Source organism: Microcaecilia unicolor, unplaced genomic scaffold (genome assembly GCF_901765095.1).
Source record: "Microcaecilia unicolor unplaced genomic scaffold, aMicUni1.1, whole genome shotgun sequence".
NCBI lineage: Eukaryota > Metazoa > Chordata > Amphibia > Gymnophiona > Siphonopidae > Microcaecilia > Microcaecilia unicolor.
Window position 1 is genome coordinate 229,357 of NW_021963040.1, and position 24,435 is coordinate 253,791.

The 24,435-nt window shown below is 43.2% G+C and overlaps 1 protein-coding gene across 2 annotated transcripts in view; it reads right to left on the reverse strand.

Annotated features, from left to right (window-relative positions):
* Positions 1-8,736: 8,736 nt before the first annotated feature.
* SLC35A1 (solute carrier family 35 member A1) overlaps positions 8,737-24,435 on the reverse strand; it is a 35,570-nt gene continuing 19,871 nt past the window's right edge. The window contains exons 5-7 of one of the 2 annotated variants that reach the window (XM_030188630.1): positions 20,243-20,419; positions 18,732-18,866; positions 8,737-10,732 (exon numbers count right to left, since the gene is read on the reverse strand). In XM_030188630.1, coding sequence (XP_030044490.1) covers positions 10,599-10,732; positions 18,732-18,866; positions 20,243-20,419 — 446 coding nt within the window. In that variant the 3' untranslated portion in view covers positions 8,737-10,598. The remainder of the gene's footprint in view (positions 10,733-18,731; positions 18,867-20,242; positions 20,420-24,435) is intronic. The other variant, XM_030188631.1, reaches the window with a different exon arrangement.

The window sequence follows — 24,435 nt, forward strand, 5'->3', positions numbered from 1 at the left end:
AAGATGGCTGCCCCTAGCATCAGAGCTATCTCAAGATGGCTGACATGACCTTTGCTGCCTCTGTGAAGCAGAGTTTGGCCAGTTGTGTGATACAGGGAAAATGCTATCACAGCAACAGGAAGAGGCTAAAGAAAGAAGAAAGAAAAAAAGCTCTAGGGTGTCCATGAGAGGTTGTGATTTATGTGATCACAAATGGTGAAACAGGATAAAGTATCTTAGAAATAATATATAGCAGGAAAAGGGGAGGAGGAGTAACAGTAGAAGCAATATTTTTTTTATTTTGTTACATTTGTACCCCGTGCTTTCCCACTCATGGCAGGCTCAATGCGGCTTACATGGGGCAATGGAGGGTTAAGTGACTTGCCCAGAGTGGGAATCGAACCCAGTTCCCCAGGACCAAAGTCCACCACCCTAACCACTAGGCCACTCCTCCACTGTTGCTACTATTTGAGATTCTACATGGAATGTTGCTATTCCACTAGCAACATTCCATGTAGAAGTCGGCCCTTGCAGATCACCAATGTGGCCGCCCTGTGAGTCTGACATCCTCACCTACGTGCAGGGACGTCAGACTCACAGAAACAGAAGCCTGCACAGCCTTCTACATGGAATGTTGCTAGTGGAATAGCACAACATTCCATGTAGAATCTCCAATAGTAGCAACATTCCATGTAGAATCTCCAATAGTATCTATTTTATTTTTGTTACATTTGTACCCTGCGCTTTCCCACTCATGGCAGGCTCAATGTGGCTTACATGGGGCAATGGAGGGTTAAGTGACTTGCCCAGAGTCACAAGGAGCTGCCTGTGCCTGAAGTGGGAATTGAACTCAGTTCCCCAGGACCAAAGTCCACCACCCTAACCACTAGGTATGTAAGACATGGTACATATTATTAAGAATTAAGGTATATGGAATGTTTCATTAAGATAGAAATGGGAACTTCCTCTGACTCTAAAGCAGCTTGCTTCTGAGTTAGCTTAAAGTTCCTATCACAGGAAGAGACTCTCTTTGCATTTAATATTAAGACACTGTGATCATAATTGATAAATTTAGCAATCAGATGTCTATTCTAACATTTACAATAAATTTGCTTCATTGATAAATTTATAATTGGCCTCTGGTGTATCTCTTCCTGTGACTATTGGAACAGGTAAGAACTCAAATTAGTACATCCAGGAGACAAGCACCCTGAAGGTTTAGCCCTGCATCCTGTCTAATAAGATTTACTGGTAGTAGGTTAAACAGGGCCCCCCAAAATTAAGATGCAGTCTGCTGCTTTGGTTGGCAGATGTCCCCAAGCCCCGCCAGCAGAAGCCCCCTGTGACAAAATACAGAACAGGGAAATCCTCTACGATGAAGAATCACAGCAGGCAAACGTAGAGGCTGACCAAAGACGACTCAACACTGAAGACAGGAATCCAACAGTCTTTATTGATATAAATAAAAGAAGGACCCGACACGGGTCGTGTTTCGACGCATGCAAGCGCCTACTTCAGGGGTCAAATAATGTACTCTATGGGTAAAACATCATAAAATAATCATAAATAGAAATAATCTTGTATGACTATGTATGAAAATTAATTTTGAGGTTTAAAATTTGAAATATACCTAATAATAAATGTAAATTGAATAATAAAAATTATCATATATATACAATAAAGAGAAAAGAAAAGATGTATGTAATATGGGGTTGTAAATTTCAAAATTGTAAAAAAGTGTACAAAAGATGTGTTTTTAAAAGAACAAATCAAAAAAAAATGTGAGTTAATAAAGCATGCACCAGTGATTGTGACTAGAAAAAAGAATTAATTAAAAACATTCAAAATAATAAAAACAAATTTTTTAAAGATAAATAAATCAACAATTAATATACCGTAACTGATGTGGGTGTCATGTTAATGGACAAATCAAGAATAATGATGATAGATTTTTTGCCGGTTTTCAATCCATTAGTTGCATAGGATACAAGAAGAAGATAGAATTAATTACATTTTTGAAATATAGAGGGATTTAACCAGTCCTGCTGAATATCGCCAGTGAGCGTAGCAGATAGCTGGTTATGTTGCACGATATGAGCAGCTACCTGCTAAGTGCTGTTGATATTCAGTAGGAGACAACAGGGTAAGTTTAGGGGGCAGATGTGGCCATGAAAATAGCAGGTATATTGTTGGCCAGTTTAAACTTAACCAGCTAGTGCTAAGTATCGGCTTGGCCGGTTAAATTTAAACCAGGCAAAATACACCCAGATATTCAACGCCGGTCACCTGAAACGGCCCAGCATTGAATCCAGGCTCAGCACTGATCGAGAGATGCAGCCCAGCTACCTCCAGTTGTCTATATATTAGGTCCCTGGGGTCTGGATTTTGATATTTAGCTGTGTGTTTTCTGGGGCCCTTGCTACAGGAGCCACATTAAAGTTTGGTTATATGGAGGAAAATGGAATGCTTTCTGATGGGCTGATCTCGCCTTCCCTTGGCAGTGGGAGGATTCAACTAGTCCAGATGATGATGCCCCCAAGTGGCTATATTTGTTTCAGTATTTGCCCATAAAACTCACTAAAAAAAGACATACAGCATTAGAAGGTTTCATCTCGTTTCCTATGGGAAGGAAAGACGCCCAGAATGAAATTCACATTAGTACAAGTCCTCATTCAAAAATGCATGGTCCGGAACAAGGTATCTTTCAAAGATAACACCAAAACAGGGAAGATTGTAGTGCAACCTCACTATCGGGATACCCAGACCATAACAGAGCAGGTGTCTTTAAATAAAATCAGACAAAAGATTGCAAATTAACACTGTCAACTGCTGAGGAAGATGTAAATAAGAACAAACGTACACATTCATTGTAGATATCCTGAAAACCCAAGTGGCCAGGTGGTACCTGAGGACTGGGCAGTGGCGTTCCTAGGGGGGGCTGACACCTGGGGCGGATTGCCAATGCCGCCCCCCGGATGCAGCGCGACCCCCCCCCGGATGCAGCGCGACCCCCCGCCGGCAAAAAGGACACCCCTCGCGAAGGAACCCCCCCCTCCGGATGCATGCCGCTGGGGGGGGGGGGCGCCGCGTGCGCGCCTGTCCTCCGTTCGTTCCATGCTTCTTCTCTGCCCCGGAACAGGACGTAATCTGTCCCGGGGCAGAGAAGAAACATGGAACAAATGGAGGACAGGCGCGCGCGTGGCACCCCTCCCCCCCCCCGGAACGCCACTGTCCCAGAGTACTAAAAAATGAAACTGCAGGTCTACTATTAGTAATCTATAACATCATTAAAATCATCAACGGTACCTGAAGCTTGAAGGGTGGCTAACATAACGCTAATGTTGATTTGGGAAATTACAGACTGGTGAGCCTGACATAAATATCATGTTATATAGCAGAAATTATTATAAGGAATAAAACTGTGGGAAGTTGGTATAGAGGGGCATTTAAAAAAAAGTCTTTAAGTCCAAAAAACCCATCCATCTCACAGCCATACTCAAATAGGAAAAACATCTAGATTTCCTGTTTCATTATGGTTGTGAGATGGACATTTTTGAACTGAAAACATCCATCATGATAGCCATTTTTCATAGTGGAGCATCCAACTTTAGCAACAACAAAGAAAAATCAAGGACATGAATGTCTGTGTGGCCTCATTTTCAAAAATATGGTCACACCAGTGGCGTAGCCAAGGGAGCCCACCCAGTAGCAGCACACCTATGATGTGGCTGGCAGGGATTCCCAAGCCTCACCAACCGAAAACTTCCAACAACTGCCCCTCCTGCATACCTTGTAAATAGCAGATCTTCACCTGCAACGAGCAGCAACTGATACATACGGCTCGCACTGGCCCCACAGCCTTCTCTTTGATGTATTCCTGCCTATGCGGAAACAGGAAATTGCATCAGAGGGAAGGCTTAAAAGGAATGTGGGGGAGGGGAGATGTTTGAGAGACCATATATATGACATGCAGACGAGAGAGGGAGAAACCAAATCACTTGTGGGACAGGGTGGAGTTCTGCCCACCCATCTTGAGCCCAGGCCCACCCAAAATTGGGTGTCTGGCTACGCCCCTGGGTCACACAGACATCAAATACATATATATTTGTTTTGCAACTAGTGCTCAAGCCTAAGTAGGCCACAAAAAAACAAAGAAAACTTAAAAGTGCTGCAAAAACTTAGAAAAAGGGAAACAAAATAATACAAGAAGGGTCCTGCACTACTTCCAGGAATAAAAATAGGAAAGGAAGGCTAGGTTTAAAAAAAAAAAAAAAAAAAAAAAAACTGGAGAAATTGCATGCCAGAGATGACTGAGGCACATCTAAAGAGCTGAAAACAGTACAGAGAGGGTCCAATGTACAAAATAAAGTCCAAAATGCAACAAAAGCACCAGGAGGCCTCAGAAATGGGACACGTATCACAGAGCATGAAGAAGCGTTTGTGCTCTTATTCACGTATCATTTTTCATTATATCAACAAAATTGATCTTTATTTAATCTTAAATTGATCATTTTTATATGGATCATTAACATGTAAATCATATTCTTTACACAGCTCTATGACAAAATAGTTAACGCTGTAGATTAGAATACTTTTTATTTTAAACTAGTAAAAAAAAGGCCCGTTTCTGACACAAATGAAGCGGGTGCTAGCAAGGTTTTCCTCGGAGTGTGTATGTTTGAGAGTGTATGTGAGAGTGACTGTGTGTGAGAGAGAGTGAATGTGCAAGTGTGTGTGAGAGAGAGTGAGTCTGGGTGCGAGTGTGTCTGTGAGAGAGAAAGTGTGTGTGTGAGAATGACAGTGTGTGCAAGTGCGTATGTGAGACACAGTGTGAGAGAGAGATTGTGTTTCACACAGATACAGTGTGTGCGAGAGAGTGTGTGTGAGACACTGAGACTGAGTGAGACCAAGAGAGTGTGTGAGTGACTGTGTGACACATAGAGAGTGAATGTGATACAGTGTGAGACATAGAGTGTGTGAGAGACAGTATGTGAGAGTGAGAAAGACATTGACTGTGAGAGAGTGTGTGAGTGACAGAGATACCTCTCCCCCTCTCTGGTGTCAGAGCGTTACTGTGCAGGACGCTGAGCTCTGGCTGTGCTTCAAGGAACTGACCAATCCTATCCTATTTAATAGAATGCACCTCCAACATTCTGAAGCCGAGAAACTTCGTGTGGTTGGTCACTTCTGCTTGTGACGAACCCGGAAGTACATGATGTCAATTCAGGAGATGGATACAGAAAGCAGGAATGCCTCAGCCATGCAGTCAGCTTCAGAATGTTGGAGGTGCATTTTATTATATAGGATATATTTTATATTTATGTGTTTTTATTTTATTTTAAATCATGTTTGTATTTCAGTGTTACTGTTCTGATAAAAATTTTTGTGTATGTTTAATGCAGGCGCTGTGCGCCAAAACACGTCTCATGTCGGGTGCACATCGGAAATAATAATAAAGAACTGGGTCCCATTTCTGAGGGCTCCTGGTGCTTTTGTTGCATTTTGGACATCTAAAGAGCTGAACAGATAAAACAAAATTGATGGAGCCAGGCAGGCGCCAATAGGTTCCAGAAGCTGAAGGAACGCTGGGCAACAACTGCACCGGGGCTCTGTTGGCAGCATCACCCACATGTGAGAACTATAGTCCTGCTTGTCCTCGGAGAATAACAACTATCCACAGATACTTCTGAGCTGGAAACATTTTGAATGATTTTGCCAAGAAAAATGGGCAAACTCTGCAGCATCCTGTTGTCCAAATTTTAGTAAGTACTTATCCTAAATACTTGTGGCTTTTATTGTTGCAAATGGAGCTTCCACCAGGCTCTAGGTGGGAGGTCTGAAGATTTGGGTGGGATATGGATGCCAGAAATGGTATTCAAAGCTGACGAGTCAGAGAAACTTAATGAATTCTCTGTAAACCTGGAGGATATAATGGGGCAGTTCTACAAACTGAAGAGTAGCAAATCTCCTGGACCAGATGATATTCATCCCAGAGTACTGATAGAACTGAAAAATGAACTTGCGGAGTTATTGTTAGTAATATGTAATTTATCCTTAAAATCGAGCATGGTACCGGAAGATTGGAGGGTGACCAATGTAACAATGATTTTTTAAAAAGGTTCCAGAGGACATCCTGGAAATTATAGTCCGGTGAGTCTGTCATCGGTGCCGGGCAAAATGGTAGAGACTATTATAAAGAACAAAATTACAGAGCATATTCAAAAGCATGGATTAATGAGACAAAGTCAACATGGATTTAGTGAAGGGAAATCTTGCCTCACCAATCTACTACATTTCTTTGAAGGGGTGAACAAACATGTGGACAAAGGTGAGCCATTTGATATTGTGTATCTGGATTTTCAGAAGGCTTTTGACAAAGTACCTCATGAAAGACTCCAGAGGAAATTGGAGAGTCATGGGATAGGAGGTAGAGTGGGTTAAACGATAGAAAACAGAGAGTAGGGTTAAATGGTCATTATTCTCAATGGAGAAGGGTAGTGGGGTTCCCCAGGGGTCTGTGCTGGGACCGCTGCTTTTTAACATATTTATAAATGTCCTAGAGATGGGAGTAACTAGTGAGGTAATTAAATTTGCTGATGAGACAAAGTTATTCAAAGTCGTAAAATCGTGGGAGGATTGTGAAAAATTACAAGAGCACCTTACGAGACTGGGAGACTGGGCGTCTAAATGGCAGATGACGTTTAATGTGAGCAAGTGCAAAGTGATGCATGTGGGAAAGAGGAACCCGAATTATAGCTACGTCATGCAAGGTTCCATGTTAGGAGTCACTGACCAAGAAATCTTTTAGATACCTTGGGGTTATAATTGATTCTGCTCTGACTTTCGAGGAACAAATATCTGATGTAGTGAAAAAATCTTTTTTCCATCTTAGGAGACTTCGGTCAGTTAGGAATTCAATTAGTAAGGATTCCCTTAAAACGTTGACATCTGCTTATATTACCTCACGCTTAGACTACTGTAATATCATATATTCAGGGATCACCCAAGCTAGCTTGAAGCGATTACAAAGAATACAGAATACTGCAGCACGTATGATTTGTAGGGCCCGGAGGGATGACAGAGTAACACCTTTGCTACATCAACTGCATTGGCTTCCAGTTGAAGCAAGAGTTAAGTTTAAAGCCTTAGTCTTGACCCATAAGGCCTTTTATACACTAAATCCTGACTATCTGTCAAATCTAACTATTCCTTACACTGCCACACGAACCCTTAGATCCCTGACAGATAACAGGTTAGTGATTCCTCCTCTTGCTAGGGCTAGATGGGAATCTACACGGAATTCGGCTTTTTTCTATCTGTCTCCCTCTCTTTGGAATGGCCTTCCAAAAGAGATCAGACTTGAGAAATCTTACTTTCATTTTCGGAAACTTTTGAAAACCTTCTACTTTATCGAGTATGTAGATCAGAATTTAGAATAATGGAAGAAAGGTTATAAATGGGTATCTGTAATATATACTAAGTCAAAACTGTATTATCTGTCTGTGTAGATTATATTATGTATTTAATTTTGTATCTGCAGTGTTCTCCTGTGTATTAATCATGAGTTATATTGTTTTCATCTTATGTAGCTAGTTTGTTGGGTTTGCTGTGCTTTCCTGTAATGATTGGAGTTCTAATGTTTGTCCAATTTGTACTTATTGTACTGCTTTTTTTTTTTTTTATAAATTGTAAACCGTTCTGTCTTGCAGTAGCAATAAGATACGGTATATAAATTGATGTAAATAAATAATAAATAAATAAATAAATAAAGGGATCTAGGTGTCGTCGTTGATGATACGTTGAAACCTTCTGCTCAGTGTGCTGCTGTGGCTAAGAAAGCAAATAGAATGTTAGGTATTATTAGGAAAGGAATGGAAAACAAAAATGAGGATGTTATAATGCCTTTGTATCGCACCATAGTGCGACTGCACCTCAAATATTGTGTTCAATTCTGGTCACCGTATCTCAAAAAAGATATAGTGGAATTAGAAAAGGTGCAGAGAAGGGCGACGAAAATGATAACGAGGATGGGACGACTTCCCTATGAGGAAAGGCTAAAGCGGCTAGGGCTCCTCAGCTGGGAGAAAAGGCAGCTGAGGGGAGATATGATAGAGGTCTATAAAATAATGAGTGGCATTGTACCTGGGGCAATGGAGGGTTAAGTGACTTGCCCATAGTCACAAGGAGCTGCAGTGGGAATCGAACCCAGTTCACCAGGATCAAAGTCCGCTGCACTAACCACTAGGCTACTCCTCCACCTTCTCTTAGAAAAGGTGCAGAGAAGGGTGACGAAAATGATAAAGGGGGTAGGACAACTTCCCTATGAGGAAAGGCTAAAACGTCTAGGTCTTGGACAAAAGACGGCTGAGGGGAGATATGATAGAGGTCTATAAAAAAATGAGTGGAGTTGAATGGGTAGAGGTGAATTGTTTGTTTACTCTTTCCAAAAATACTAGGACTAGGGGGCATGCGATGAAACTACAAAGTAGTAAATTTAAAACCAATCGGAAAAAATCTTTCTTCACTCAACGTGTAATTAAACTCTGGAATTCGTTGCCAGAAAATGTGGTAAAGGCTTAGCAGAGTTTAAAAAAGATTTGGACGACTTCCTAAAGGAAAAGTCCAAAGACCATTATTAAATTGAACATGGGGAAATCCACTATTTCTGGAATAAAACCAATATAGAATGTTTTGTACTTTTTTGGGATCTTGCCAGGTAGTTGTGACCTGGATTGGCCACTGTTGGAAACAGGATGCTGGGCTTGATGGACCTTTGGTCTTTCCCAGTATGACAATTCTTATGTACTTATGTAACAGTTTTTGCACTTGCAATTTCCTTTCATACAGTTTTTTTTTGTTCTTTTTAAAGTAAAATATACACAAATCATAAAAATAATGAAGCATTTATTTGTTCTCTCCTTCCTCCCATTTTTGTTTTCATCATACCTCAGGTTACAGCCACAATGGTGACCCCTCGCTCTTGCTTGGTAGCATGGCAGCATGTGCCAGAAGCCAAATTTTAGATGCCTCTGTGCCAAGCCTTTTCTCATCACTAAACATCACTTGACAAGTGGCCTTCCTTTCTTGTTTAAATACTTGTTTTTCAAACATCTCGGCCAGTGCAGCTCTTTTAAATTAATGACTATTAAACTTAATGTTTAGCCTATTGGCCAGGAAATGTATCTTACAGTACTGGACGGTCAAAGATCCTCCGGCATACTGGCACTGGAGAAACCAGTTACATCAGCTGGTGTCGTGGGAGGCGGGAGAATCTAGGTTCTCACAGAAAAAGAGAGTCACATTTTTGGCTATCTGGGGCCCTTATTTGCAAAGTCCAAGCCATAGAGGCCGTAGTTTACTTTTAAATACAGGGTGAACTCCATGGGCTGATACTGAATGGTTATCCGGGTCTGGGGTAAAGGGGGGGAAAGGGAGGGAATGGGAGAGGGCGGGGGGAGGATTGGTATATTTGATGGGGTAATAATGTTGGCAAAAATTTACAAAAGCTGTATGCTAGTTAGCAATTGTTGTATAATTAGATTGAGGCTGGATGGACGTTATATGCAGAGCTTGTATGACAATGTTGGTGTTGATACAATGTCAATAAAAAACGTTTGAACATTAAACTTAATGTTTTTCACGCACTAACATCTGCACTGAATTCTAAGAAACCATTTTTACTATTAATGCTGTATACAAAAGTACCCAGCTATTTTAACAAAACAAACTGATCTTTTAACAAAAATATCGAAATGTATTTCTTTACAAACAGGGTAGTACACATGGTAGTACAATTATACACGGAACTTGATTTTTCGCCTCATCCTTTACAACAATGGAATCAGTCTAGTATAAAAAGTCCCCAAAAATAGGAATTTTACAACTATGATTAGGAAATCCTGAAAACAACTGTTCACATCTCTCTCGCTCTCTTTTTTTCCCCCCTACATCTGCCAGTTCTTCTCCATGGGGAAGGCTCAATAAATGTATGAGATAAAATATAGTTGCCTGCCGTGGTTTTATACTTATAATAATAAGTAAGATACAGTAAAAAAAAAAAAATTTGTTTTGGCAGTGCAACTTTAAGATAAGTTCAGCTATCTTAAACCAAGGAGATTTTTTTGACCGATGATAGATGTGATACAAGGTCTCTATCACTGATTTTCTAATGATAGGAGGCCACTGAGGTCTTTGTACTCCTCGACATAAACAGCTGTTTATTGTAACAGTGGAGTGTAGTTGTTTGACTTACAATAGTGATTTCTGTGAGAATACATTTTTGAGTTGGCCATTGTTCCATCAATATTTGGGAGTTTTGAAATAAAATATATGCATCCCATTGCCCAGATAAAACCTCAAAATAACTTGCTTTTCTAATGATGGTCAAATACTTTGGATAAAAACGTCTTTGCGAGCTCCGTAATACTGGGTCTTCACACTGATAATGCTAGAGAGTTGCTGCTGAGTAAGTTGTAATCCGCCTTGCCATCGGGCTTTTGACCGACGTACCATGATTTCGTCTTCTGTTACTGTCTTAAGGCTACCGATTTGTTTTTTTTAAGGCAGTACTTATGTCATCTGATTGGCACTGGCTAAGAGGTCCATATATATAGGAAATATCACACTGTAATAAGTCTCTCTTTGACGCTTTGATCACTTTCCGCTGGCTGGATCTGTGTAGTATCTTGTTTGGGTAATCCATAAAGATATATGGAAATACATACGAGCAGTGTTCCCAAAATGAAGGTTAAAGCTGAAAGAAAAAGGGAAATAAGTAAGACAACTGTATTTTAGAAACACAGAAACATGAAAGCAGATGAAGGCCAAATGGCCCATGCAGTGTGCCCATCCGTAGTATCCACTATCTCCTCCTTTCCCTAAGCGACCCCACATGCCTGTCCCATGCTTTCTTTGAATTCAGATACAATCCTTGTCTCGCATCTATCACCCTTTCTATAACAAAGTATTTCCTTAGATTATTCCTGAGCCTATAAGCTCTTCTTAACTTCATCATATCCCTCTCATTCTGGAGTTTTCCTTCATTTGAAAAAGGCTCAATTCCTCTACATTAATGCCACAAACATATTTCAATGTCTCGGGATCTTTTACTGAAGATTAGCTCGCGTTATCTGCAGCAGGGCCCATAGGAATAAAATGGGCCCTGCTGCTGCTAACTCAAGCTAATCTTTAGTAAAAGACCCCTTCTATCATGCATCCCGTCTCTCCTACCTTTCTTCCAGAGTATACATACCGAGGTCTGTAAGTCTGTCTCCACTTGCTTTATGACAGAGACCACTGACCAATTTTGTAAACACCCTCTGTACGAACTCCATCAACTTTATATCTTTTTGAAGGTGCCGTCTCCAGAATTGCACACAATATTCTAAATGGGGCCTCACCAGAGACTTATAGAAGGGCACTATCACCTCTTTTTTTTTTTACTGTTGGCCTTCCTCTCTCTATGCATCCAAGCATCCTTCTGGCTTTGACCGCTGCCCTTTTGTTTTACCTGTTTGGTCACCTTAAGATCATCAGATACAACCATCCCCAAGTCCCGCTTTTCTTTTGTACACAGAAGTAGAAAATGACATGGGGACAAAGGGTTGTTCCCGTCCCTGCAGGCTTTGTCCTCATCTGCACAAGACTCAAACACTTATTTTAGTACTAGTATTTATTTATGCATTCTTCTATCCCACTATTATCCAAAAACAAGTTTCAGTTCAAAGTGGCTTACAATGTACATTTTGGTGGACTTTACAATAGTGTTGTGCAATGTTGAGAGGGCATCTATATTTCGTGTGGTTATTCATAGAGCTTTTGAAGAGATAAGACTTGAACTGGAAAAGCCAGTGGTAGCTTTTGTGGTCAACGGTAGAGTTTTGGTGATATTTATTCATACAGTTCTTGAAGAGGTACATTTGAAAGGAAGGCAACAATATCTTTGTGATTAGCCGTAGAATTTTTTGAAGAGGTAGGTTTTCATTTCTTTTCTGATCTGGAGGAGATTTGTGATGCTTCTTATGGTTTTTGGTATTGAGTTTCACCATTCGGAACCCAGGTAGCTAAATCCTTCCATGTAGATATATTTTTATAGATGGTGTTTTTTGCAGTTGGGTAGGAGTAGGTAGTTTCTGTTTTCTGGGCTTGCATTTCTTGAGAATAGTTCAATCATGTTAAGCATATTGTTGCCATTTATCTTGAAAACTAGGGTGCTTGCTTTGAAAAATACTCTTGCCTTGACTGGTAGCCAAAATGTAGTGTTTCAAGCAGTGGGGTTGCTCTTTCATATTTCGATTTCTTGACAGTCAGTCTTGCTGCCATGTTTTGGACTGTTTGCAGAGATTTTAGTGTGTTTTCCTTGCACCCTATGTATGCTGCATTGTAGTAGTCTAGTTGCGATAGTGTCATTGATTGGACTGGTATTTGGAAAGATTGTCTAGGGAAATCGTCTCTTATTTTTCTCGGTTTCCATAGTGTTCTGAAGCATTTTGATGTTACTGCTGATATTTGATTGTCCAGTGTTAGGTGTTTGTCAAGAATGATTCCTAGTATTTTAAGTTGTGTTTTGACGTGGCATGTTTGTTGGTTGATTGTGAATTTTTGGTAGGATGTGGGTTTGTGTGGGCTGGATAGTACTAGTGTAGGAGTGGATAACTGGAGTGTAGCAACTACTGGACTGCCAAGATTACCTATGAACTTTTACTCTGTTTGTGGCATGTTCCACATGTGACAATTATTGGACTTTGGACTTTTGCATTTGTCACTATTGCACTAATGGGATTTTCTATCTGCACTTTGTATTCATATTTGCACTTTTGCCTTATGCCAATACCTCAGGTTTATAATGAGCATACTAAATGTGTGTAGTTTGGGGTGGTTTACCTTTTTACTAGCAGTACTTATTCGTTAACCAGTATTCAGATAACAAGTTTTAGTGGTCAGCAATTTCGAGAGGCAGCAGGTTCTGCCAATGCAGTCTCGTGATCTACGCATAGAGGCTGTATTGTGTGAAGGTGCTGAAACACTGCAATAAGTTACATTTTCTTGCAAAGTAACAATTTCTATGAAAGCTATGAAACTGACATATCTTTTCTCTGTGAGAACTACAGAACTACTAATGTATTGCGCATGTGCATGTACTGCGCATGTGTATGTGTGACGTGTGATGTATTTTATGCGCATGATCACTAATTTGTATAAGACCGAATGTCAGATGACGCTCAGGAGGCAGTGTCCTGAGACTAAACTCAGTACTGTCCATTGCTAGCAATAAAGGTGTCCTGCTTTCGGAATCATTTGCCTCTTGTCTCCTGATTTACTAGCCGAGGGCCTGTTTCACTAGGAATTTGGTTTTTGTCTCTGTTCAGTTTGAGTTTGAAAGTTGTTGCCCATTCTTCCATGAGGTCCAATCATTTTTTAAATTTTGTCCTGTACGTTTGTAATATTGTTTTGGAAATGTATATCTGCATATATAAATGGGTTGAAACCCATTAATTCCAGGTTTTTTTTTCCAAGTGGCGCCATAATTACATTGAACAGTATTGGTGATATTGGCGAGCCCTGTGGTACCCTGCACTCAGAGATCCATGAGGCCGATGTTTGGTTGGACATCTTTACAATGTAGGATCTGGTCTTTAGGAAGCCATCGAATCATGTTGCCACTGCACCGCTGATTCCTATGTTGTCGAGCAGTGTCATTAGTGAGGTGTGGTCTACTAGGTGTTAATATGTGTCCCAGCTTGAGACCCATCCACTGGAATAGTGATGGGCCAAGTTACATAGCTTAAACAGCTGAAAAGCACTGACTAGGCCTGAAAATCAGATGATGGCCTTATAGCAGGACTGCTTGGCATAGGCGTAGTTTGACTGTTTCATTTGGGGGGGCAAAGGAAGGGGCGGGGCATATTAGCATATTCATTTGCATATATGTATATGCAAATTATGCTAATATGGAGGAAGGAAGGGAGCAAGAGCTGGCTTTTTTGGGAATAACCAGTGTTCGTTTGACGATGGATAGCCACTGAATCGGAGAGGCAGCGGGTTTGGCGGCAGGCAGTGGTGTGCTGGTAAATGTTTAACAACAGACTCTCCCCCCCGGTCCCCCTCTGCGCCCCCCCTCCAAATTGCAGAGCTGGCTTTAGCCGGGGAGACAGCCTAGGGGGGGGGGGGGGGGTATAAATAAGTAAATATAAACTTTTAATGTTGAGCACCTGATTCTCAAAGTGAACATATTCCAAACACTATAATGAAAATAAAATAATTTTTTTCTACCTTTGTTGTCTGGTGACTGTTTTTCTGATCATGCTGGTCCAGTATCTGATTCTGCTGCTATCTGTCCTCTTAACTCAGTTTCCAGTGCTTCCTTTCCATTTATTTCTTTCCTTTCCTCCTTTCTTCTTCATTTCTGGTCCTCAGCTTCTGCCTATTTTCTTCATCCATGTGCAGTTTTTCTCCTCTCTTCCTTTTCCCTCATCTCATCTCCTTCCTCACTCTTTCCTCCCCTCCATCCATGTCCAGCATTTCTTTTCTCTCCCCTGTCCTCCATCCACCCATGTCCAGCGACCCTTCTCTCCCTTTGCCCTGCAAGCACCCATACCCAGCGACCCTCCTTTCCCCTTCCCCCATGCCCAGTGGCCCTCCTTTCCCCTGCCCTCCATCCACCCATGTCCAGCAGTGACCCTCCTCTCCCCTGCCCTCCATCCACTCAGTCCAGCAGTGACCCTCCCCTCCCCTGTCCCCATACCCAGTGGCCCTCCTTTCCCCTGCCCTCCATCCACCCAGTTCAGCAGTGACCCTCCTCTCCCCTGTCCCCATGCCCCTCCTTTCCCCTTCCCTCCATCCACTCAGTCCAGCAGTGACCCTCCTCTCTCCTGCCGCCATGCCCAGTGGCCCTCCTTTCCCCTTCCCTCCATCCACTCAGTCCAGCAGTGACCCTCCTCTCTCCTGCCCCCATGCCCAGTGGCCCTCCTATCCCCTTCCCTCCATCCACTCAGTCCAACAGTGACCCTCCTCTCCCCTGTCCCCATACCCAGTGGCCCTCCTTTCCCCTTCCCTCCATCCACTCAGTCCAGCAGTGACCCTCCTCTCCCCTGTCCCCATACCCAGTGGCCCTCCTTTCCCCTTCCCTCCATCCACTCAGTCCAGCAGTGACCCTCCTCTCCCCTGTCCCCATACCCAGTGGCCCTCCTTTCCCCTTCCCTCCATCCACTCAGTCCAGCAGTGACCCTCCTCTCCCCTGCCCCCATACCCAGTGGTCCTCCTTTCCCCTGCCCTCCATCCACCCAGTCCAGCAGTGACCCTCCTCTCCCCTGCCCCCATACCCAGTGGCCCTCTTTTCCCCTACCCTCCATCCACTCAGTCCAGTAGTGACCCTCCTCTCCCCTGTCCCCATACCCAGTGGCCCTCCTTTCCCCTTCCCTCCATCCACTCAGTCCAGCAGTGACCCTCCTCTCCCCTGCCCCCATACCCAGTGGCCCTCCTTTCCCCTGCCCTCCATCCACTCAGTCCAGTAGTGACCCTCCTCTCCCCTGCCCCCATGCCCAGTGGCCCTCCTTTCTCTTGCCCTCCATCCACTCAGTCCAGCAGTGACCCTCCTCTCCCCTGCCCCCATACCCAGTGGCCCTCTTTTCCCCTACCCTCCATCCACTCAGTCCAGTAGTGACCCTCCTCTCCCCTGTCCCCATACCCAGTGGCCCTCCTTTCCCCTTCCCTCCATCCACTCAGTCCAGCAGTGACCCTCCTCTCCCCTGCCCCCATACCCAGTGGCCCTCCTTTCCCCTGCCCTCCATCCACTCAGTCCAGTAGTGACCCTCCTCTCCCCTGCCCCCATGCCCAGTGGCCCTCCTTTCTCTTGCCCTCCATCCACTCAGTCCAGCAGTGACCCTCCTCTCCCCTGCCCCCATACCCAGTGGCCCTCTTTTCCCCTGCCCTCCATCCACTCAGTCCAGCAGTGACCCTCCTCTCCCCTGCCCTCTCTTCATCCCACCCTCTCCCTGTTCTTTCTCCCCCCCGCAGCGAGCCAGTTCTCCTCCCTCCCTCCGGATCCATCCCTCACCAACTTGATCTTCGAATTCTTCGCCTGCCCGCAAGCGCTGACTCTCCCCTGCCGGTTCGCGCTTCAAAATGGCCGCCGAGACTAAGTCTCGCGAGGCCGCCTCTGGAAGTCTCGGCGGCCATTTTTAAAGCGCGAACCAGCAGGGGAGAGAGCGCTAGCGTGCCGGGCAGACAAAGGATTCGAAGATCAGGTCGGTGAGGGACGGATCCGGAGGGAGGGAGGAGAAGGAACGGGGAGAGGGCGGGGCGAAGGAAGAGCTGCCTGGTGCCGGCCCTGCGTTTGGGGGGGCATTGCCCCCCCTCGCCCCCCCCCCCCCCCAGTCTACGCCCATGCTGCTTGGTGAGTCTTATTGAAACCTGGTACAACTTTCAAATTCAGTGTAAGAGTTAAGATGAAGGAATTAATGGCAGAAATGGTAAAAAGTTTGGTTCATAAGATGGAGTCTGTCCTTATAAGATGGCTCCCAGAGTCACAAGATACAAAGAAACTGATCTCTCTATATTAGGAAAGATGTTTACAAGTCCGGAAATTGGCGTTATTAAGTAATCTCAGAAAGGAGGGGCAGGTGGGCACCTGACCTGCGGTTAAGTATGATTCATAGATGAAAAAAAATTAGAAAAAAAGTCTTTCTCCAATTGAGTTGTATGGACTGCAAATACTATATAAGGGGTGTGAATCTGAGTTAAAATCAGATTCTTTCCCCAACGCTTCCATGAGGCAAAGCTACGGTCCGTTGAACCCAGAATTTGACTGATGTGTGCAACAGCTGGCAGATTCACTTGGTGAGAATAAAACTATCTTTATCTCTAAACTTCTCTAGTCTCAGTTTCAATCTGTTCCTTCTCTTCAAACTGTTTCACATAAATAATATACACATAAGTAAATTATCTTTCACTCATGTAGACTTTATGTGGGAACATAAATAGCCAAAGATTCACTTAGATCCTAGAAGACAGAAAGTTGTGGTCATGGGAATTAGATTTGAACTGCGCCTTCTGTCACCCCCCCTACACCTCCGTGTCCGAAGGCACTCCTTTGGGCCCCTTTTCACCTCACCGTGGAAAGGGGTTCCGCGGAGGTCTAGAGAGGGGTGGATAAACAGACTCCTCAAAAAACATAGGTCAAACGCACTTGACATGTCGAATTGTAGTAGTAATATGTTTTGTTCTTGGGATATTATGCTTCTGACTTTTGTTATCAGGGTGGTTATGACCGTTTCAGTGCTGTGCTGTGGTCTGAAACATGATTGGGATTTATGAAGAATTGAGAACTTTGTCAAGTATTCTGTTAGTTGCTGTGTTACTAGACCTTCCATTGTTTTGGTCAGTAGTGGTATCGAGGCTACTGGTCTGTAATTTGTGATCTTGCTGATCTTGCTAGTAGTGTTTCTAGAGATAGGTATGAGTACTATGTTGCCTTTCTCTGCTGGAAATTGACCTCTTTCAAACATGTATGTGATCTGCTCTGGGAGGTACTCTATGAACCAATCTGGTGGGTTTTTCATAATGTAGTTGGGGCATTTGTCAAGTAGGCTGTATGCATGCACGTATTTTGTCAATAGTGTCATTTGAACATGGTCCATATTCTGTCTGCTGCGGTGTGGTTGTCATGTGTTTCGCCGTCCTGTAGGTAGTCTGTGACATTTATTTGTGCTTTTTGCAAGGTTTGATCTTGTGTTTGTTGTTTTGTTTTTGAAGTATTGCGCAAACTTGTCTGCAGTTGGTGGTGTATCAGTTGTCGCCAATATGTTCTGGGTTTTCAGTAGTTTGTTCATGAGTTCCACTATTTTTTTTCATATTGGTCTGGTCGAGGTTCGTATATGTACCCACATGAGACATTCTGGAATGTACTCCCTGAAAGGTTCCGCTTAACATATGTCTATCTCTACTTCAGGAAGCAGGTAGAAAGCGTGGCTCTTCAACCAGGCCTTTAATAGACAAAGTAACTAACTTGCTAGTTTCACACACATATAAGGAGTGGCACAGGCTGCACCTACTGCAGCAAGACATGTTTATCCACTCCTACCCTAGCCGAGATAATATTTAATCACCCTCTGACCTCATGTGCAACTTTATTTAGTCACCTTATTTTCTAACTCCTCTTACTCTTTCACCTATCTATATGCTCCATCTTTGCTTACACCCTACGCTGTCTATTAAAATGTTTTATTACGTATTGTGTTTTTTTTTTTTATTACATTTGTACCCCGCGCTTTCCCACTCATGGCAGGCTCAATGCGGCTTACATGGGGCAATGGAGGGTTAAGTGACTTGCCCAGAGTCACAAGGAGCTGCCTGTGCCTGAAGTGGGAATCCAACTCAGTTCCTCAGTTCCCCAGGACCAAAGTCCACCACCCTAACCACTAGGCCACTCCTCCACTACATTGACATTGTAAACAGTATACTATGCCATACTCGAATATTTTTACTGCTCTAGTGCTTGTGTTTGACTTATTCTTGCTGTCCACTGCCTTAAGTTAATTCCTTCAAAAAAGGCGGTAAATAAATCCTAATAAATAAATGGCTGCAGTCATATCAAAAGAATTGCAGCTTCCATGAAGAACAGAATATTACTCCACATCACATAAAGGCCCCCACTTGTATTAATTGAGAGGCACATCACTACCAGAGTGAGTGGGAACAATGGAAGCAAACCAAATACAAATGCAATGATAAATTAAAAAAAAAGAGGCGCTCACTTATCTGTAAACCGAACAGCATCACAGATGCAACGGTAGAAAGAACGATAGCCGCAGCCGCAGAAAATCCTTTCATAATGTTATCTGTGTACTTTACAACAACGGAAGTGTAGAGGCCTCCCATGCTGGCCAGGACTGGGAAGCAAAAGATGAAAACATTAAAATCAAATGTATTACAAAAAAAAGAACTGTTATATTATATTTGAATAGATGAAATTTGTGCTTTTGAAAAAATCATACGCAAACAGGAGAGTAGCGGATAACGCACTGATTTCCACACGGGGAGTATCATCCAAAAAGTTCTTTATTAAGGCACCAATAGAAGACCTGCAAGGGACTGTGTTTCGACGGGTATGTCTACCTGCCTCAGTGGTGGGAGGCGGGACTGGTGTTTGGGAGGTGGGGATGGTGCTGGGCAGTCTTATACGGTCTGTGCCAAAGCCGGTGGTGGGAGGCGGGGCTGGTGGTTGGAAGGCGGGGATAGTGCTGGGCAGACTTATACGGTCTGTGCCAGAGCCGGTGGTGGGAGGCGGGGCTGGTGGTTGGAAGGCGGGGATAGTGCTGGGCAGACTTGTACGGTCTGTGCCAGAGCCGGTGGTTGGGAGGCGGGGATAGTGCTGGGCAGACTTATACGGTCTGTGCCAGAACCGGTGGTGGGAGGCGGGGCTGGTGGTTGGGAGGCGGGGATAGTGCTGGGCAGACTTATACGGTCTGTGCCAGAGCTGGTGGTGGAGGCGGGGCTGGTGGTTGGAAGGCGGGGATAGTGCTGGGCAGACTTATACGGTCTGTGCCAGAGCCGGTGGTGGGAGGCGGGGCTGGTGGTTGGAAGGCGGGGATAGTGCTGGGCAGACTTGTACGGTCTGTGCCAGAGCCGGTGGTTGGGAGGCGGGCATAGTGCTGGGCAGACTTATACGGTCTGTGCCAGAACCGGTGGTGGGAGGCGGGGCTGGTGGTTGGGAGGCGGGGATAGTGCTGGGCAGACTTATACGGTCTGTGCCAGAGCTGGTGGTGGAGGCGGGGCTGGTGGTTGGAAGGCGGGGATAGTGCTGGGCAGACTTATACGGTCTGTGCCCTGAAGAGCACAGGTACAAATCAAAGTAGGGTATATACAAAAAGTAGCACATATGAGTTTATCTTGTTGGGCAGACTGGATGGACCATGCAGGTCTTTTTCTGCCATCATCTACTATGTTACTATGATTAGCAGGATGTGTTTATTGCCGTGGGTTAAAGGCTATATATGAGCCAAATGAAACGTCATCAACTGTAGTTAATCACCAAAGGCACGGCTGGGGCCAAAACAGCCCCCAAAGCGGTTTTGGTCCCTGTCTGCTCTTGGTTCTACTTAGAGGCTCTTTCCTGTTTGTGGACTTTGAAAAATTGTACTACAGTTTAGAATGAAACATTTTCCTTAGTATCACTTGACTAGATAGGACCTCAAAGAAATACAGTAGATCAGCCACACACAAATGTTGTAAAAAAAACAATGGTATGATTTCTCCAGATACTTACAAATCACAAACCAGACTAGGAATGTGTAGCCAAAGAAAAACCCCTTTTCAATGATTTGGTGACCGTCCGACACGAAGACACCAATTAAAGTCACCAATATGCCAGATATGTACATTTGAATATTCCTCACCCACAAAGAGGTGTCAGAACTTTTCAAAACTTTCTCAAAGTAAACTCCTGGAATGGAAGAAGACATGGAATAACACGTAAGTTCAAAGCATGTGAAGAGCAATAACACCCATTTACACTACCAGCAAGTGAAAGAGGAATAAGCTTTGCCCATACGCCAGGCCCCCTCCCTGCCCATCTTCAAACCCCTACTCAAAGCCCACCTCTTCAATGTCGCCTTTGGCACCTAACCACTTTACCTCCATTCAAGAAATCTAGACTGCCCCAACTTGTCATTTCGTCCGTTAGATTGTAAGCTCCTTTGAGCAGGGACTGTCCTTTTTTGTTAAACTGTACAGCGCTGCGTAACCCTAGTAGACGCTCTAGTAGAAGTAGAGCTGTTTTACCAGATCTGAGCAGAAAGAAAATAGCGGATCATAATATTTAATGGTACTACATTACCCAGTTTAACACAGTATACAGCCAAGAGGAGAAAAGCTCTCCATGTGGTTCCAGTCTAAGCTAAGCAACCTTCCAAATTGCTTGTTGCCAAAACTCTTTATAAACTACTTGCAGAATGAAAGGAGAAATTGGTCAGTGGAAATAAATGTGTATTTCTGGTAACACTGTTCTTTAGGTTAATTTTTTTTTTGTTAGTTAACAAATACCAAACATAGAGGCCCCTTTTATCAAGCCGCAGTAGGGTTACTGTGGCAATGGAGTGGCCCTATCGCTGGGCTTCCTCAGGAACCTGGTGAGGGTTCCAGCTTCCACCACATGCCATTTCTGGTGCTAGGAACATTTTCTTTTCTAGCACCGGGGGCTTACCAGCAGTAAGGGCTCTGGGAGTAAATGGCCAAGCTCCAATGTACTGACTTAGTGTATAGCCATTTACTTCCCCTTTGGGAAAAAAAAAACAAAGAAAAAACACCTTTTTACCTGCTGCGGTATACGGGGGCCTCAGTGCGCAGCAAATCCATGCACACAACCCACCGCAGATCCCCTTTTACTGCAGCTTGGTAAAAGGACCCCAAAATCTTTAAAAAGACAACTTAACAAAAACAATTTTTAATTACATTAATAGAATTAATTGAAAATATATATAACAATGAATTTCATGAATGGGACTGAACCATAAGGCTATAATCTTTTTAGGAAGGGTAAAGTGATGAAGTAGCACACAATATTAAAGTGGCTGAGATGCAGGGGCCTTGAGGAAAGGAAGAAGCAACTTGGATTGTCTTGGAAACAGAAGACGGAATGTCATCTACAGACCTTCAACTCAAACAGAGAAGTTGGACAAAGATCTGATCTTAGATATCCAAAAGTTGGGAATTAAAGGGGAGATGCTGTTGCTGGGAGATTTCAGCTTGGTTCTGGTGAGTCCTCAAAGATTTGTTTAACAAATCCTTGGAAGTGGGAGAGATTTCCATGGGATTGGAGACAAGTGAATGTGGTCCTCTTCACAAAAGTGAGGACAGAGTAGAACTGGGATTGGAATGTCCCATCTGCAGTGGTGTTCCTAGGGTGGCTGACACCCGGGGCAGATCGTCGATGCGCCCCCCCCCCCAGCGAAAGGACACCCCCCCCAAGTACATTTTTACCTGCTGGGGGGGGGGGGGGGTGCCACGCGCCTGTCGGCTTCGTTCGTTCCATGCTCCTTCTGCCCCGGAACAGGAAGTAACCTGTTCGGGGAAGAGGGAGCACGAAACGAGCGGAGCCGACAGGCGCGCGGCACCCCCCCCCCCCCCCCCCAGCGACGTGCACCCGGGGTGGACCGCGCCCCCCCCCCCCCCTTGGTATGCCACTGCCCATCTGTGGAATCAGAAAGACGTGTTCAGCTCAAGAATAATGGTAATGGAACCCATGAGGTAAAGAGTAACACTGAATCTAGTACTCACAAGTGGAGAAAGTGAGGGCAATTCTATAAAGGGTGCTAAGAATTATGGCGCCCAAAATCTGTGCTTTAAGATGGTATTCTATAACGGCATCTGGGCACCCAGATTCCCATTATAGAAAAGCCTAAGTTGGCATTTGGCCATCAGCACTTACACCATGTAAAAGGCAGGTGTAAGTGTTGGCACCTAGGTGTGCAATTTACACTATTCCAGTAGTTCGCAAACCCGACCCTGGAGGCACCCAAGCCAATCAGGTTTTCAGGATATCCACAATGAATATTCATGTGAGAGATATGAATGCACTGAAAACTGGGGACGACCATCTCTAAGGTCGACCTAAATGTTGAGGTTTGGGCGTCCCCGACTGTATTATCGAAATGAAAGATGGACGCCCATCTTGTTTCGATAATAGCGGTTTCCCCGCCCCTTCGCCAGGGCGCCCTTAGAGATGGCCATCCCGTTCCATTATGCCCCTCTTTGTATTGTTGTTTGAATATTTTTACTGCTCTAATTGTCTATTGTTTTATGTTTGATTTATTCTTACTGTACACTGCCTTGAGTGAATTCCTTCAAAAAGGTGGTAAATAAATCCTAATAAATAAATAAAATTATATTTAACTTTGTGTTTATCTTTACTTTCTGCAAGTATGGATTTCTATTGTGCTGAATCACTGTATTGTGAGCTACAACCTTAGCACTTTATGTTGACTGGCTAGTAAGCCCCAGTTTTCTTTGGTTTATTTCACATATAATTGGATGCATACATATATGTGAAATAAACCAAAGAAAACTGATGAAGAGACAGTCGCATGTTCCTCTGATCCTGTATGGAATATGGAAATAGCTGCAATGTTTGCAAGTATCCATCTTTTTGGTGAAGAAATGCAGTTGTATTGAACATTGACATATGAGAAGATTAAGTGAAAGTCCAGCGTGAAATACGCGTTATAAACAACTATTTCTTTGCAACGGAGTAATTATAGACTATACCATGTTGCAGTGACTATGAGGAATATGGACTGAAATGTGCACTCGTAATGTATGAATATTTAGTAAATGGTGCTGGTTACGTTGTTTGTAGGGATGAGTGATTATAAGAATGTGTAGCAATGTTGGTGTGTGTTAAAATTTTTAACGATAGGAGAAGCAAGGTGTTGAACAAAACTTGAGATAACAATCCTGCATTTAATAAAAGAAGTGATTATAGATGTTATAACAGTTGTTATAGAATTTGTAAGATTTACATAGTACAACTAATTATTAAGAGTGTACCTAGAGTATCTAGGAGAGAAAAGTTTGGATTTGGCGAATATATCCGAAATATTAGAACAAACTTTGGACGCTAATACGGAGCGAAGGACTTTATTAATCTCATTTACTTTTGAGCAAGATCTTAATGCAATTTTATGTCTTTATTTTCAGAATTCAGTTACTCTATTTGCGGGTGCCAAGGTTTGGATGTTTCAAGATGTTATTAAATCTACTCAACAGAGAAGAAAACTTTTTCTGGAATTAAAACAAAAAACTTTGGACTTGGGAGGATCTTTCCTACTGGCCTACCCATGTAAATGTATAGTTCGGTTAGGTTCAACAAAGTATGTCTTTTTTTCGCCTGACCAATTGAGAGTCTTCTTAGATTCTAAAAAGCCTGTTATGATATGAGTTTGGGATTGCATCAGTTCTTCTTGAAATTGAATATAATAAGTAACTTCTCTAATATGTTTGCCCGTCCCCCTCAATATGTGGTCTAAGGAAGCAATATAACTGAATGTTACAGATTAATAGTTTAGTGGATACTGATGGGGGGAAAAAATGTTTCTTTCGTTTTTTTTATTTTTACTTTTATTTTCTTCCCTTTATATTCGAGCTGTATCCATATACTTTATATAACATTATGATGCTGTATTTCATGACAATGTAAAATTTACGTGTCAATTTAATTTGAAATTAATAAATAAATAAATAGATAAATAAAAAAGAGTGTACCTAGAGTAGAACGTTCATGGTACAGAAAAGAGTCAACCAATCATACAACACCCCCCCCCCCCCCCCCAAGAAAACATCTTACTTTGCCAATCAGGCTATCCAATTGCAAAAATCCCTTGTAAATAAGGAGGATCAGTTAATGGCTAAAGAAAAAAAGATAAGTTTTCAGCCCAGTCTTGAGTAGAGATGTGTGGTAGCTGT